At 40.9% G+C, this 12,802-nt stretch overlaps 1 protein-coding gene across 4 annotated transcripts in view; it reads right to left on the reverse strand.

Moving 5' to 3' along the window:
* cabin1 (calcineurin binding protein 1) overlaps positions 1-12,802 on the reverse strand; it is a 39,113-nt gene that overhangs the window by 16,682 nt on the left and 9,629 nt on the right. The window contains exons 25-31 of one of the 4 annotated variants that reach the window (XM_042420913.1): positions 12,084-12,173; positions 11,772-11,932; positions 11,591-11,688; positions 9,010-9,075; positions 8,069-8,248; positions 7,505-7,899; positions 6,049-6,162 (exon numbers count right to left, since the gene is read on the reverse strand). In XM_042420913.1, coding sequence (XP_042276847.1) covers positions 6,049-6,162; positions 7,505-7,899; positions 8,069-8,248; positions 9,010-9,075; positions 11,591-11,688; positions 11,772-11,932; positions 12,084-12,173 — 1,104 coding nt within the window. Of the gene's footprint in view, positions 1-6,048; positions 6,163-7,504; positions 7,900-8,068; positions 8,249-9,009; positions 9,076-11,476; positions 11,689-11,771; positions 11,933-12,083; positions 12,174-12,802 lie in introns of all 4 variants that reach the window. The other 3 variants (XM_042420910.1, XM_042420914.1, XM_042420911.1) reach the window with 3 other exon arrangements.

A 12,802-nucleotide genomic window follows, 5' to 3' on the forward strand; every position in this document is an offset into this window, starting at 1 on the left:
GCTTTCAAACCCTGCCATCTCAAAACAAAAACACCCACGCACTCTATCTCCGCTCTCCCCTGACCTCAGCCCGCTAGAGTTCCCCCCCCCAACCCCCAAACCCCCTCCCTTCCTTTCACTCGCACTATACACAGCGTACAGCCAATCCTTGTAGGTCTTTACCAGCCAATCACAGGCAAGCAGAGAAACTCCCGCCCATTAATGCACACCCACACAATAAACACACAAACAGAGGAGTGAGAGAGAGAGAGAGAGTAATGAGGAAACAGAACGAGTGCAACAGAGAGAGGAGATGAGTAGAGCGAATAAGAGCCAGGGGGAGGGGTAGAGTGTGATCACCCTGAAGACAGAGCAACAGGAAAAGAACAAGAGAACATAAACTGGCTGAAAAAATGAACTGAGTGCTACCACATCAATGTAGTGGGTTGCATCAAGACGATGGCACACCAACAGAGAAGAATAACACAAAAAAACTTGAGGAAAAAAAGAACAGGCTTGTATTAAGTAAAGCCCCCATCAACCACAGAAAACACAGGCTGAAGAACAGTGTTGCCTGAAAAGGCAAGATTGTGCTGCGTGCACACTGAGCGCAACAGCCCTCACCTTCTTCCTTTCCTCTCTTTCAACTCTGGTCGTGTCTCTCCTGCTGGTCACCATAAACATACTAAGCAAACACACCTTGCTTTTCCTGATTCCTGTTGTGTGAGTGAGGGAAAAAAAAAAATGTTGAAAAAAGGAAAGCTCAACCGACCACAGGGCTGAGGAAGGCAATGGAAAACATACTGGCAGCCAGAGTTAACCCTCCAACATGCAAATCAAAATATCAACTTCTACAAATGTATTCATTGGGCCAACACTCCTCCCCTCAGAAAAAAAAAAAAAAAACACAACAAAAAAAAAAGGTTCTCCTGAGTGGAGCTCCACCTACAGCACATTGCACAGCTGAACACACAAATGTTTGAGTCATACATCAAACCGAGGCACGTAATACAAGTGTAACTCCTCCCTAGAAGACTGTCCTAACCTAATATAACGAGACACCGAGGCCTACCTATGAGCAAAGTTCCATTCAAGCAGTCAAATCTAACAGGACAGCTCGTTCTAAAGAGACTATATCAGTTCAAAACAAGGATGGATTTACGTTTGTCTGAAATGTAGCAACGAGGACATTCATTTTCTCTGGAGCTTTGTAGAGAGTGAGTGTGTGAGTGGGTGGAAGAATATGTAAGCAAGTGTGCGGTGTGTTGGGCGGGGAGGAGGAGGGTAGAGGTAACACCGTGCCTGAGAGAACACACCGGGACTCCTCACGATTACTGAGCAGAGAGAGGGCCTGGCATTACAGCAGCATTATGACCAATATCATTAGAGATTCAGCCTTTATATTCTGTTACAAGGGTTGGGAATAACTGTATGACACTAACGCCGTTACAAAAATTTGCCTGCGACGATGACACAATGATAACAACACAAGATGATTCTGGAATTTGCAAGAGTTTACAAGACTATGACACATCGCAATATCTGTGTAACTTAGACACGCAATGTGTAATTTTCTGCCACTAGGGATCTCTCATTCAAGGATGATGTCGTGAAGTAGCGTGGGATCATGGGAATTGTTAAACAATCCATCATTGCTGTACAGTTTCTCTCAGTCAGCCTCCGCAGCTTCTCTTGCGGCTCCCGGCACAATGCTATGTTTTCTTTATTATTTTGTTTAAATTATGCTAGTTTTCACTTTATTTACAAGTTAAGGTGATGCTAAAATCTCCTACAGCCACCAGGAACCTCTAAACCTCAGAACAGATGCTCAGCTAATCAACACTGCCTTCAAAGTTCCTTATTATTAGTTTCTGTGTGTATACATCTGGTTAAAAGATCAGAAACAACCAACATCTAAAAAGTTTATTGTAAAAATGTCACTTAAAACTGGATAAAAAGTCAATTCTGGTGGTCAACCACAACACCAACACATGTGCACAAGATCACCATCATCTTGTGTGCCTAAACTCTTCGGTAGAGGGAGTAAAGAGGATATGACACCACTGAGAAGTGACCAAATGAAACGGACTGTTACCTTAACTAAAATTACGGATTTCTCTGGGTTTGAAAATTGTTGGAAACAATTGGGATAATGTAAGTACACAACTCAACAAAATATATAACATATGTGTAGTTGTTTTTAGTCATTTTAATGTGGAAAAGCTACATATTACACCTTTAAGAGGAAGATATACAACTGAAAAAGCAGATATATACCAGATTTATCAAAGGCATCGTGGAGAGCTTTATTACAAGCAGCTGAGATGAAGCAGTGAGTAGAGTAGGGAGAGTCTGAGCCATCTTAACATGCACACAGGAACATGAACACACACACACCATAATTAAAACCTCAAATGGTCATTAAGTGGCAAAGCAGAAGAGTTCAGAGTTCAAATGTCTGCAGTAAAAGAAGGAAACTCCCTCAATATCACAATACTGATGCCAATGTATCAATAATGTATCATAGATTGTACCATGATGTAATGTGGTATAAATGATTCACCCCACCCTTGTGACTCAGGAAATATGAACCTAGACTTACTCAGTCATTATGATTTTACGATTACTTTATTACTGGTTTAAGAGTGTGCTGGCCTTCCTAAAGTCACTAGTGTTGACAACTACAACGATAAATTATGCAACAACCTTATCTGGATCATTTCTAAATGGCAGTATATGGGTTACTTTATGCAGGCTCAGTTAATGTAACCCAGCCAAGGCAAGGAGAAAGTGGGGCATCATGACCTACATTAGGGAACTCCGTATGCACCCACGGGCTCAATGTGGTGCATGCTCAGTGGACAGTCAAGTCTCCTTGAGATCAAGGAGATCATATGTTTGATATGATCACAGTGTGTGAATTTGAGACAGTTCTCATGCACTCACTTGGTCTTTGTGTCACTGAAGAGATGACTCGAACACATACAATATATTTATCAAACACTGGCAGTGAGTGATTAATCAGGTTCTAATGCAGAGGTCGGCTGTCAGCTGAGATTGACTTACCTAAAGAATAAAGGTTAGATAAGCTAGTTTCTCCAGAGTTTTGGTTCAAAGCCACTTCTGCCTGGCAAAAACTGTTCTGAACAATTAATGCTTTTTTAATCCATCAACAACTACTTTTAAAAAGATGGTATCCCCTGTTGGTCTCATGAAGTTGACAAAATGAAAGGTTGAAAATGTAGACTATACAAAGTGTTAGAGCAACTTAATTGTTAATGTAATAACTGCCATGAACTCATAGACTCAAGGCAAACAGGCGTGTTTGATTAATATTTAGAAAGGTTTGCATTGTCCTCCACTAGAGAAAAGGGGTTTGGTTTGAAGGGAACAGTAAAGCTCCAACAGTTGGTATGCCAGAGTGGCAGGTTTGCTTCCAGAAGGGGCTCAGTGAGAACCCAGTGGGAGCCAGAGCGCGGCAGAGCTCTCCCTCAGCTCAGACCTGGCCCACATCGCTTCTACAGTCTGTTACCAGAAGCCTTCTGGAGTCAGCCTACACAACTATGTCCAAAATAATGTGCACTGCCAAAACATGCCCTGACCACTGAATGAAATGACATGCTGACTTAAAGTGATATTCTGCTTGTATTATCTGCTCTGTAAGAAAAGTGAGAACATTTAGGCTTTGACAAATCACACAAGAAACCAATCAAAAAGTAAGCCAATTTCTCCACACACTGAAAAGACATACAGTAATAACCACCTTGAGTAAAAAGAGGTAAATAAACTGACATGCAGAACAGATGTCACATCAAGACAGTAATCTCCTCCACAGGAACTCAACAGAGTAATTTCAAGAGGGAGATAATTCAACAATCTACCACTATATGATTCCATTTATAGCAGCACTTGTATCTAGTGATCCATATTTAGGGCTGATTTTTGTGCATCGAATTGAATTATGTGAGTAATACATGTGAAAAGGGTAAACCTAGCTGTAGTATGCCAGTCATTCACGCACAGCAAACACGCAGGCAGATCATTAGTCACAAATGTGATGACACACCTCAGTGTTCTACAGGTACTGCAACCATGCACTTATGTATAATGATGATGATATATAACTCACCTCCTCCCTACCATAGACCCATTTTTGTCTTTTTTAGGGGGGTGGGGGGGGGGCAGGGGATCTTTAGGTGGAGATAGCGGGTCACATAAAAGTGGTATACATCATCTGAAAGCTGGGAACCTGAAGATTTTTCTTTGAGACACAGCTCAGCACTGTGTGTCAAGTTTTTCTAGTCATAAATCTGTAATAAACACTGTGTTTTGGTTAGGTGCTTATTCAAATTTTGAAAGTTTAGAGTGTATAAGGTCTTACAACATTATGATGGAAGTATATGATGGCCATTCCCATGCTCAATAATGTTGCTGTTGTCATGAGTTGTTAATGCAATTTTTGAGTTGATACCATTTGTTACACAGATTGGGTGCAAAATTGAACCATTTTTGACCTTTCAAGAATTGATAATAATGGTCAAAAATTCCTCCAAAATACCACATTAAGACAACAAGACCTTGCGGGGCACCATAGAAAAATTCATGCTGTGATTTGGTATCAAAAACTTTTGACATTTGGAAATTTTTGTAAGAATTGCATTTTTCAGTGATTGTGTGGCAAGCACTCTGGCAATTGCTCAGAAACCCCCTTATTGTCCATATACCTAGAAAAGCCACACATCCTATGAATGTCCTCTGCCTCTAGTTTGTGGTTGTAAGGAAAGGGTCACAATAGGTCATTTTATACAATGAGGTCAAGTTTCAAAAAAATGGTCTCATTACAGTGAAATGGCTACTATGGGGACTAACATCATCACACATGAATACAACTGGGCTCAATGAAACCACAAGAGTCTCGGCTTTGCAGTCAATTTATGCAATTCCAAGACTGTTTAGGGACCACAGTATGCAGAAATATTCAAATACACCATTTTTAGAATAGGCCAAAATAACACATTTATACTGCATGCAAGAAACTGCATGGGATTAGAATAAAGTGGGCATGTCTGTAAAGGGGAGCCTCGTGGGCACCCATTGAACCTATTTTAATTCAGATATCTTGAGGTGAGAGGTCAACGGATCCCTTTGAAAATACAAGTTTCTCCCATGCCAAAATTTAGCCTAACTTTGGAGCATTATTTAGCCTTGAACAGAAAGCGCATTACCATTGTACCAATGGATGCCTTACGTCATTTAGTTTCATACGATACCAGAATCTTCACTATAGCTTTAAAACTGAGCCTCTACAGCCTCTAGCTGAGAGGAGTTGTGGAATTTAACCGGTTAAAGACAACACATATATCAGTATTTTATAGTCAGGGACATTATTGTGACAACAGTGCTTCCTGTGTGCATGTGAAAGTGATATTTTGTATGTTTGCAAAAGGAAAAAGTTACATTGATGTTACATTACTACCAAATCCTCTTTGCGTAAAAGGATTTCACATCTGTGCATTCATAGGCAGCAAAAAGAAAAGAACTTATTGGCTTATTGCAGATATATTGGTATGGATGTATATCTCAGCTGATACTACACAACAAACTGCAGTACAGAAATACCAACGCAAAGTCTGAAATAACATTGACCCGGAGATCATCATTACAATCTGAAGTGTAAAAAACATAAAAGGCTTTCCTACTTGTGTCTTTGATAACAAGTAGGACTTTGTAAGATATCCGCTACAATCATTCAGGAATGCCTGCATCACCACCATGCCACCTCTTTCACACAACGCTGGCCTTGGAAGTCACTTTGAGAAACATCAACTTTGTTTATGCCACAAGTCAATAAAATGAAATGTTTTTTATTACTTTTGCCTTTTTTTTTTTTTTTTTTTTTTTTTAAAAATGGTTATTGAGATTTTAACAATTGTAAGTGTTACGATAATGGAATGCCAATACATCCGGTAATGACAGGTGTCTCTAAAATATAATAAGCAATGTATGGTGACATAATGACACATGGAGAGGAGAAAGAAAAACATGCAGGCATGGTGAACTCTGACTTACATTGAACAGGTTTGTCTTGTTTCTTTCGCAGAAAAGTCCTTGTGCTGGCATGTGCTTCAGCTGTTGCCATGGGACACTGCTTCCTAGCAACACATCTCGGGCCCACTGTAGGTTCTGTGGTGGGAAATAAATAAATAAAATGGAAAAACCCGCATACATTTCTATGTACATTTGAACATATATAACACATAAGAAAACCGTGAGGATAGCCCTCCTTCATGAGAATAGATTGACACAAGTGATAAACAGATGTATCTTAGCGTGCTGTATTTAAAAATTCAAAATCTGCTAAAAAAGGAAGGAAATTATGCTCATTTGCAATCAGGAAAATGCGCACCTCTTTTCACAGCATAGTGACTCACAAATCAGTGTCTATACCAGTGCCCTGTTTGAGAAGATAGCAAGCTAGTGCAACCTTATGTTATCTTTCACAAACCCAGTAGCCTATAGCATGAAATTACAGGCTCCCTCTCCTTCCATCTTTGGAGTCAGGATAAAGCTGGCCAATCAATGAGAGTGGGGCAGTTTTCCTCAGAACAAAAGGGTCACAGAGGCTTTCAACACTGGAAGTGTCAGGTTGTGAGGGGGGCTAAGCAACCTGTGTCAACAGCTTCACATCAAGCGGCTGTGTCATCAAGTCACGGCCAGAGTGCATCTGCTTTCATCCAGGCTGCCAAAAACTCTACTGGAGGCAAAAATCGAGGGAAACCTCACCAGCTGTGTAAGCCTCAATCAAATGTTATTCTATATTTAATTGAGCCACAAGGAAATTATCTTTATTTAACTTATTATTTTTTGTGCTCCTGACTGTCACTACAAGAACAGAGAAAAAAAGATTTATTTGTCTTTTCGCAAATTAGGAAGACACTACAGCTTGGAGCCATGAAGCCTATGACACTGCACACAGAGTACTCAGAGGTCAGATAAACATATTACAAAATATAAAATATAAAAGAACTAGAACCTTTCCCTTCATAATTCAGCCTTATTGAGTAGGGACAAGGATTAGATTAAAATGGTTTGACAAACCGTGCACTGACAGAAGGATGCCACCACAGTAAGGCTCAACACAACTTCCCTGTGCCAAACTGGCTGAGAGAGCACTGCGCTACCACCCACACACACCTCTGCCTACAGAGCCTTATAGCCAACACAGACTGTTTCAGCAACTCGTGTATCACTGCAGAACTCACAGGCCCACAGGGAAAACCAAGACAAAAAATAAATCAAATAGCCCTTGCAGCTCTAATATACTGTCTCTGAAACAATCAATGCAAAAGGTCCATGTGACATTTGAGCAAATTATAGGAATTCTTAAGACTCATTTCCTGTAAATGCCACCGTTAATGGTAGGGGACACTGATTATAGGTGTATGGCTTAGGTTTAATGGATGACTTAGCCTGTGAAACACGATGAGAATGGACCGGTGACATCAGTTACCAGGTGTGGACTGACCTGATGAGTCTTGCTGTTAGTGTAGAAGAAGGCCAGGCGGTAAAGACTCTTGTAGTGCTGAGGGAAACGGCCGAGGCAGAGGAAGAGAGCGCTGACACACATTTCCACCAGCATTCGCCTCTGGTCAGCGTGTTCTGCAGGCAGGGCTTTGGGCACCTCAATCACCTCAGGGGGGGGCTCTGGCTTCCTCTTACCCTCAGTGACTGGGGTTTGAGGAGTGGCGTGTTGAGAGGAGGCTTGCTTCGGAGGGGTGGCTGGAACAGGCAGAGGATGAGGACAGGGATCTGCAGAGACTTTGGGGGCTGAGGCCTCAGGGAGTGTCACCACCACAGTGTCTACTACTTCCTGGACAACTTTCTCTTCTGTCTGGATGCCAGTATGTTCTCCGTGTGATGCTAAAATAGGATTCAAACCAAAGACTTCAGGACTTGGAAAAGGACAAAAACTGATGCAAATATTACCTATCAAAATAATCAAGGGGGTAGAGGCAACTACAAAAAAAAAAAAAAAAAAAAATGGTACAAATAACTTCAGGAAATCTCTATTATTGCAGTCTTGGTATACCTGTGTCCTCAGATGCGGGCTGCCCTTCCTTCACAGGTGTTGTGCTTTCTGATGACGATGAACTGGCTTTCCCAGAGGCAGGTTTGTGGCTGCTGTCTTGTGAGCTGGCGGGATCTGTGAAGGCATCCTGGGTGGAGTTGGAGTCAGAGAGCATCACCACCTCACTGTCCTGACTGCGCTCTGCCAAAACAAAAAAAAACAACAACACGGTAGTTGAATGGCCGCAGATCAAGACAAATCAGTCTTCGGGATATTATGAAAATGTACATACATGTGAAGTTGCTTCTGTCTGTTCTTTTTAAAATTTATTTTACTTTTATTTCAGTTAGGAGACTTGATCTTTCAGTATATATATATATATATATAGTGGTGTTAAATAAAGATTACTGTATCGTGTGTATTTCAAATTATCCAAGATGTGCAATTGCATACTTTGGCAGCATGCTGTGTAAGCCTTTTTTCGAGCTGTTCGTGACTTGTTTTTACATGCCAAACATTCCTAGAAAAAATATAATTATGAAACAAAAATAGGTCATGTGCTACAAATCCTTATTAGTGCATCAATAATGACACACTCAGTTGTTATAAAGAGGGATGGTTTGTTTTTGTAAGTGGTTCAAAACCAAAATGCCAGCATTCCTCTTAATTGCCATGTTATGCAGCCTCAGCGAAAAAAAAAAAAAAAAAAATCTTGGCAGGGAACTGTAAATAACAGAATCAACAAGCTTGCTATTTCAGAGAATAATGCACACAAGGGACATTTCAAAAAGATTCACAATCATTAGTTAACAGCAAAGTTACTATGGCACTGTAAATTTGTGTAAACTGACAACTGTGTAATGAGTGCTTCCTGCAAGAATGAACTGCATTAGTCTTAAAGAACTGTTTTCTGACTGAAAACATAGCCTCTTAAAGAGTTTGGTGGGTTTGGAGAGCAGTACCATTCAGGGAAGCCAGCCACATTGGAGACCTGGGCAGGCAGTAATCATGGTCAAACTCTGGTGAGGCTGTTGAAGATACGGGGAGCTGGTTTTACAATATAATCAAGAAAAACTGTACTGCTGAATTTACTTTTAAAAATGCAATTAGCACATTTTCCTTCATAAAATCATATATCACAACTGAGTACAGTTTAAATGCCACTCCCCTTAGAAATGTAGAACCCGATTCAGACACAAATTTCTTTCTGAGAACACACAAAATGTGCATTATGATATTATCCTGATGCTCCAGCACAGCATTAGCACAGTATTTCTGAAGACCACCTTATTCCTTTGAAGCCTGAAACAGTAAGGCCATAATGTAAGATGTGGATCAGTGGAATCAATGGATAAAAGCAAGAGCTGCTTATTCAGCAATATGACAAAGACACTTTAAAGCTGTGTCATACCCCTGCAAAGTCACCCAGGCTACTGTTACTGTGCCCTACAAATGATCTCCTAGTTTACTGTCAATAGAGCAGCAGGATAAATCAAATCCTGGCTCTGTTTTGTCTAGCTCTGGAGAGTCCTAGATCAGGGTAGAAATCCAGAAAGAACAAAATCAAAATTGTAAAAAATGAACAGGAGATCGCAAAAGAGCATTTAGCCTGATAACGATATAAGAAATGCGTGTCTGAATCAGGTCCTACACTCTTGTCACCCTGATATGCTTTAAGCAGGAATCAAGCCAAACAGATTGGACACCTACAGGCAAACATGTGTATAGTGGCATCTTTTCTGACTTCAGTCTCAGTTGTGTGCCGTTAATAGGCAAGCCACAGTCTTTCTGGCTTTGCTATTTTCCAATAATTGGACATAATTTCTAATTATGTCCAATTAGTGTGAAAATGCCAACACATGATTCACGCAAGATTTTGAAATATCTCCAGGGAGTTGGACTTTCTGTCAAATTAAGCCCACACCAAACTCAAATAAAATGTGACCACATGAAACACCAGACATTTTAGTGAATTGTGATAAAAGGACTGTCCAGTAGTGAAGACATTCACCCCATTAGAACTACATGCATATAAATGGCAAAGCAGGTGGTAAAAGCAAGCAGGCAAAAGAGGTAGCAGGCAGGTAGGTAGGTAGGTAGGAAGGAATCTGGAAAGGGAGACAAAACTGGCAACATGGGCAATATGGCTGCATTATTTGCACATTCAAGCTTAACACGACACATGGAGTGGGTGGAAGGATGTCACCGTTTTTGTTACATGGGAAACATGGCCGGGGCTGTTTTCCTCCAAACAGCATTTCAGCCTCTGTTTCATAATATCCTTGCACAGACTTAAAAGTAATGCAAATGTTGACTCCAACCCCTGAAATTGAAATCCAGGCTGCTTTAATTCTGACATTTACTTAATGTACAAGTATGAAGAAACTGTGTTCTGTAAATTCTGATGTCTTGGTGACACAATGAAATACCACTTTCACAGACATACTTAAAATGTCTTGTATGTAATTCAAACAAAGACAGTTATGATTGCAACACTGCAAGTGGATATTCAATGCACACACTGTACTGGATGTACATTATTGGAATCAGCTATGTACATCTAGTACATTATTGCGTGCAACTATCAAGTCTGAAGCATTCATTTTCTATTTTCACATCCAGCTTTATAAGAAATATAAAACATTTCTTTGAGGGTTGTATAACACTGGAAACATTCCTGCTTATCAGAACTGTCATGTAGAGTACCTCAACTGCTCTGAACACATGAAACTAGTATCCTTATCTGTGAAATAAAACCCCCAACAAATGTTGTTACTCTATGACAAACTCCTCTGTCTATAATTGAGGTATTGGTTGATGATGTGTAACCAATGTCACAAAGACACTTGTTTTAACCCAGTGAGCTAAACTCAAGGTGTGGCACTAATCGGCAGCTGCAGATTGAAGCTAAAAAAAACCCCGAACAAACAACAGGAAAAAAAACCCATCACACCTGCCTGCAATACTGCATGGCAATGCTTTTCTAGAATGATGCACTTGATCTGTGATCTTGAAGGCTTAAGGAAGTTACAACAAAACAACAACTGTAAAACATTAGGAGAGGAAAGATGATTGGTAAAGAAAGAAAATAGGACCAGCAATAAAGCGACTAATACACCAGCACACACACACATACATACGCACACACATGCACACACAGGCCTTAATGCTCTCTGCAAAACTCAATCTTCATATCCATTCAATTCAGCACTGCTGCTCAGGCATAGCAAATTAGTCAAATAATCAGTAGCCATATTGCCCATTTCACCACATCCCAATCACCCAGTGCACGGGGATCATTGTAACTGAAACCAAAGCCATTAAGCATGGTGATTAGCAATCTGAGCACTCCCCAGTGGGCTTCCTGTCCCAGTGCAGAAAGGGCAAAGGGCCCAACCCCAGAGACAGTGTCTAGGACTGGGACTGTACCATCAGCCTGCTGCTCCTCATGCCGCTGCTGCTGCCACTGCTGCCGTCGGAGTGTTTTGCGTTTGGCGTAATCGTGGTCAAACGGCGTGGCCACATAAGGAGGTGATGCCAGACCTGGGGTGGCAACTGATGGAAGGGAGGAGCTGTGGACGTTCCCTATGCAAACTGACGAGCAATTAAAGTCTTCATCCATCATGGAGGTGGGTTTCTCCCTGCAATGAATCAAGAACAAGGTTGAGAATGAAAGTTTGACCAAAAGGTCAAATGCTTTTTCCTGATGTCACATGTAGCTTACTTTTCATGAGACCTGGGAATGCTTGGCATACTCTTCTCTTCCCCTCTGGCAAATGGCCCTGTAGCAGCCTCAACTAGCAAATTGAACAAGAGCTCATGCTCCAGATCAGGCACATTAGCCTCTAGCAGTTTTAGGATGGTGGCACTGAGACGGAAATGCAACTAGAAGAGAGAAGTTAAGGGAAGTCAGACGGTTTGCAGGAATATAAATAATATTTTAAATGTGAATGCTTTCAGATAGTTATCTTACATAACATGGCATCATTGTGACACAACTAGCAACTATTTGAGCTACCACCCACAGACAGTTTACCTCCAGGGCTTCCATAGCCAGGTCAGGGGGATTATGATAATGGATTTTCCGGGGATACCTGGCAGCTTCTTCATGCAGATAGTGTGCTGCCTATAAACACAAAGAGAAGAGAGTCAACAACTCTGCACACTCGTCCGGCAACATAAACAAACTCTTAAACAGGTAAAATGGAGGGAAGAAGTACAGTGAGGAATAGAAAACAGTTATGTTTGGTGACATCAGGGTTCACTGCATTCACACTACCCCTCTCATCCTGTGCTGACCTCCATCACACTGTATCTCATACAGGTTCATCTGCTTCCACTGATCTAATCAGAAGAAGAGAGCTATGACTAACTCCAAACATCGTTCTCCCTTGGGAAAAAAAAATATCTTGCGAGGGTGGAAGGACAGTGATCTTTGTGTCTGTAGGAGGATTATGAAACAACTCTCAGGGAGAACAAGAAAATCAGCTGTAATCAACTTTGTATCGGAGGATTATACGATATTGTCATCATGACAATTAGGGCTGGGTGACCAAAATCTCATATCCCAATATAGGTCATTTCATATCCTGTCCTATACTATACCTATCCTGATATAAGACATTTTAACTCAATGAATATATAATTGGCTTTTTACTCCTGAGGCTTTTATTACACTTACAGTAACATAACAAGTGTAGTTGTCGTCAACTCAAGTACTTCACCTGCTTCACTGTCTCTCCTGTGTGTGCAGCA

Source organism: Thunnus maccoyii, chromosome 9 (genome assembly GCF_910596095.1).
Source record: "Thunnus maccoyii chromosome 9, fThuMac1.1, whole genome shotgun sequence".
Lineage (NCBI taxonomy): Eukaryota > Metazoa > Chordata > Actinopteri > Scombriformes > Scombridae > Thunnus > Thunnus maccoyii.